Here is a 4,791-nt window from a genome sequence, read left to right on the forward strand (position 1 = left end):
AGTTTTGTCTAGACAGTTCCAAGTGTGCCGCTTTGAGAGCAGCCAGACGGGAAATCGACTAAATAGCCGATACAAGAAGAAATCGGCTGTCAGGGGGGTGTAAAGCTCGCGGGTCATGATTGATTTTATAGTAAGAAACATGATTGCACCCAGATATAGATAACATCATCAGCTAGATAAGTATAACCGATGTAAAGCATTAAGCCGATTAGTTTAACGAGAAAGGATATAACATGCGAACACAATCGACTATCTAGTACAAATAGATCTACAAATACTCTGAATCTAATCTGCTACTATCAATAGTGAGGTTCGACCGGATCGATACAGCTATAATGATAACAATAAACTAAAACCAAAGAATCAACAAAACCATCCATACATTGACAGGTTTCTAAAAGACATGCTACATGTGTGAAAGCACAGGCGAATCGACTGAAATAACCGATTCAGGTAGAAAGAGGATTAGAGCATGAGAACAATCGACTATTTAATACAAACAGATCTATAAACTCATCAAATCTAGCCTATTATCTTTAATAGTGGGGTTTGACCAGATCGATGGCAGCCATAATAAAGATAACAGATCAAACCTTTAAAGTAAACAGATCTATTCATATTTAACAGGATCATGAATACATACTATGAGCGTTAGGGTGCGGGCGATCGGCTATTTAGCCAATGCAGGCATAGCAAACAACCAGGGTTATACCTGGTCGAAAGCAAATCTACCAGCTAGCATCATCCGATCTAAAGTACTAATAGTGGGGATCGATCGGATCGTTACATCCATAATAACGAGCTATAGACCAGACTCAACTAGCTAGTAAACCTTCTCAAAATCAAACATGCCTTAACCGCCTACTACGCACGATCAAGATCGAAGTAAAACAACCGATAAAATAGAGTTCGTCATTTAAAGTAAGAATCATTGCGATGTGACAGAATAAACGAGGGACTAAAAGGATGTGAGGCCGATCTAGATCGATTTCGATCAGGCAGGTTGATATTGCTGAAACTAATGACAGTAAGAACATCAGCAAAATCGATAACTTAATGAATCTACCCGAAGGATGTCACCCTTAGATAGAGCCGATAACTTGACCTTAATTTAATTTGAGCAGTGGAGGTCGAACTTAACCGATACAGCCGTACTTGAACTAGATAAGGATCGATAACTAGTTTATGCTAGAGCTCGCAAGAGGTCGGCCGGACCGATGCAGCCTTACGAATAAAAGTATAAGGCATGACGGTACTTACAGACAAGCCGGAGGTCGATCAGACCGATGCAGCCCTGCTTGTTGAAGAACTCGTCGAGATCTACACTACTCCTACCCCTAAGGGTTGACGTGAAGCCAAAAAGAGTAATTGGTATTGATTGATTGGATGTCTTTTACAATAGCCGCGGTCCAATATTTATACCCGGAACCTAAGTATGAATCCTACTCAAGTACGACTTATTACAAACTTTGGTATAAGAGAAATATTCCTAACTTAAGATAACTTGGACCATAATCTTTCTCTTTTTGTAGAGTCCGATATTTTTCTCGACGTCAACCGTAGCTCATTCCGAAGAGAGCCGATCTCAGTACCGCATCTGAATCAGCTGATATCGATCCTTATGCAATCGATTCCTTGATGACTCAATCTTGAAAGTTTTGAGTTCCGTGTTCTTCTTTCTAAATTTTGATGTAAACACCTACCTTGGTAATTAAATGTTCTTTTGTGCTCATATATTGTGCTTCGCTAAACATCTGCTTGCATCAGTAGTATCTATGCATGATTTTTTAACTTGAACATTTAGAGAAATATTAGAACTGAGATCATTTGATAGAAATCACCTTAACAGGTATCGTGCAATCCACGCAGGCTCACCATGGGCTGACAGTTACCTTTTTTTTGTTTATTTGGACTATAAAATTACGCGAAACATCATGCTCCTATTCTTTTATACATACGTAGTGTAAATGTTTAGAGCTCAGTTCTTAGTTTACCAATATTTTCTGAACCTGTCGAATATATCTTTGTTCATAAAGCTACTGAATCCTAATGAGTAGCAACAGTAACAATTCCATACCCTTGGAAAGCTCTTTAACAGACATACCCCAATCAAGAACTTCAAGGTTTGATGTCTGAACACATCTCTGGAAAAATCTTCAGTTCTTTACCAAGATATCATCCATAAGAAAATATATATGAACTATTCTTCAGATGAGTAACAGTCTGATTTTCGACAGGTCTCATTTCAGAGATAGTTGAAGAAAGACGGCAGTAACAAACACATGCATCATTGGAATGTCCTTGCTTTGTGTATTTATTTTTAGAGTGTCTCATAGAGCCAAGTTACAGATGACAAGATTAAAATCTAATAAAAGGATCATTAGTATCAATCATTTTTCTGCTTCTGAATGGAGCCACCAAGAACAACAGCAGCAAAAAAAGATTCTTAACCCAACTAAATCAAAGCTATGGCTATGTTGGAAACCTCAGCAAACCGTTCTTATCTTTAACAGAAGTATACTATGTTGAACACAAACAACATGGGGTCATACTTCCAACAGCTACTCCATTATATATGATGTGATCTTAGTAACAATGAATGGAATGCCTTTGCTGCCACATTCATTGCTTTCATCATTTTAGTGTGGAAAATTCTCATTTCAATCTTTATTTGCATTTTTATACATAATGTAAGGCATGCCAATCTTTATATGCTTGTTTTGAACAGGATTCCCTCAAGGTACCAAGGACAAGGTCTCATTTTTCCATACTGTGAAGCGTACAATATCTGGACCTGAAAGGATATTTTCTTACCCCATATTAACTTGGTTATTTTAACATCGATCCATGCTCACAGTTTAGTACAAATCAGTGGATGGTACCATCAAATCAAATCCTTGCTACTTCCACCTGCTTAATACTGCATTGCTGTTTTTAATAGTTTCAATATTTGTATTTGATGTCATTACATGCCTTATGTATAGGAGTAGCTCCATGTAGAAAAAAGGCCATGTTATCTTGATTAAGGATGCTAGAACCTCTTATTTCAGCTTATGTTATCTTTAAGCTCGTTGCTAGTAGCAACTGTGGAACCTCACTATTGCAGACTGCTGTCCACAGGTCAATCTTTTTGCAGACATGTTTTTGATCTTTTACAAACGAAATACCATTGAATTACCATCATGGAGTACAAAGAACATACGTCAATATTGCCAATAACTACTCGTAGATGGGCCGTGGGCTAATCCAAGCTGGCGCGGCAACGCCGCGCCCATCTTTTCTAGTTATTCTTGAAGTTAGCAACAGTATGTACAGTTCAGCTGAACACTCTGATGATTGATCTACCAAATATCTAATCTAGATCAACAAAACAACGAAGACCACGTCCTTCTAAATCTATCAAAAAAAAAAAACGAGCGCTCGATCGAACGCCGTTGTGGGTCGTCACGAGCTCTCGATGCCGGCGGCCGGCCGGAGCAGGTCGTACTTGGCCCAGACGGCGTCGAGCGGGCAGGGCCTTCCGGCGTCCAGGCGGTCCCAGGGCTTCCCCTTGCCGCTCCAGTGCAGCAGGCTGACGGCGCCGGCGTGCAGGCCGCGGCAGAGGCCCCGGTAGTTGTCCCCGCCGAGGCCGTGCTGGTTCCAGCGGTGGTCCACGGCCGCGATCCGGCCCGCGAACACGAGCAGGAACGGCGGCAGCGAGCCCAGCTCGTAGATGCGCACCCGCTTCTGCAGCTCCATCCACTCCTCGATCTGCGCCGTGTAGCCCGCGCGGCGCCACCGCGCGAGGTCCAGCACCATGACGCCCGTGTTGAAGTAGCAGGCGCGGCGGCCCGCGAAGGTGGAGGACAGCGCCGGGGACGCCCAGAACCCCGGCGTGAAGTAGGCCGTGAAGTTGGCGCCGCAGTACTGCGGCGCCGCCACGGCCGTCTCCGTCCCTTCCTCCCCCGCGGGGAGCGGGGTCGCGGCGAGCGCCGCGATGTCGTCGGTGAGCACGACGTCGGAGTCGAGGTACACGACGCGGCGCACGCAGGGGGGAAGCGTGGAGGCCAGGTAGGAGCGCGCGTAGTTGAGCGGGCGGTCCAGCGCGCCCCGGATGGAGGTGGAGATGAGCCCCGCCACGCGGGCCTCGTCCGCGAACGGGTACACCCGGAACGCCAGCGACGGGAACGACGCCCGCACCGTGGCCCTCAGCTCCTCCGCCGTCGCCGCCTTGGACTCGGCGTAGGCGGAGGCGATGAAGTGGAAGTGGATGGACTCCGGGCACGACGCGTGGCGCAGCACGGAGAGCACGGCCGCCATGGTGCCGCGCAGGTACGACGCGTCCAGCGTCATGGCCACGTGCACCGCCGCGTGCGGCGAGCACGCCGCGTCCGCGTCCGACGGATGCAGCGGCGGCGGGCACTGCGCCGCCGCCGAGTTGGTAAAGTGCGGCGCCTCGCGGTACCGCGGCAGGGCCGCCGCGGCGCCGACGGTGGCGCAGAGGAGTAGTAGTAGGATCAGATGAGAGCGCGTCATCTCGGTGAAGTTAGTTTGCGTGGTTGGACTCGGGGGCCTGTGTGAGCGCGGCGAGGCCCGTGTTTATATACGGGTGGGTGAGAAAGAGAAACTGAGGACGCGTAGGTGTCAAACTTGGGTCAAAGGCTTGCGCGGGTCTATGACTGACTGAGCAAAGCGTGTGGGGAGCTGATCTGAACGCGTCAAGGGGAAAACAACAAAAGCCATGGGATTAACTCATGGTTAAATATCCGTGTAATCTTTGCAAAGTTAACAGCTACTTTGCGTGTGCAGTGA

General features: G+C 46.6%; 1 protein-coding gene across 1 annotated transcript; it reads right to left on the reverse strand.

Moving 5' to 3' along the window:
* Nucleotides 1-3,155: 3,155 nt before the first annotated feature.
* Nucleotides 3,156-4,573, reverse strand: LOC136538425 (probable galacturonosyltransferase-like 1). Its single transcript, XM_066530398.1, has one exon. It carries the CDS (start codon nucleotides 4,513-4,515, stop codon nucleotides 3,445-3,447), a length of 1,071 nt encoding a protein of 356 aa, XP_066386495.1. The 5' UTR covers nucleotides 4,516-4,573; the 3' UTR covers nucleotides 3,156-3,444.
* Nucleotides 4,574-4,791: the final 218 nt, after the last annotated feature.

The sequence above is a fragment of the Miscanthus floridulus genome, chromosome 2 (assembly GCF_019320115.1).
Source record: "Miscanthus floridulus cultivar M001 chromosome 2, ASM1932011v1, whole genome shotgun sequence".
NCBI lineage: Eukaryota > Viridiplantae > Streptophyta > Magnoliopsida > Poales > Poaceae > Miscanthus > Miscanthus floridulus.

Coding starts and splice junctions, on each gene's coding strand:
- LOC136538425 (XM_066530398.1), bottom strand. CDS start 4,515: ATGACGCGCTCTCATCTGATCCTACTACTACTCCTCTGCGCCACCGTC.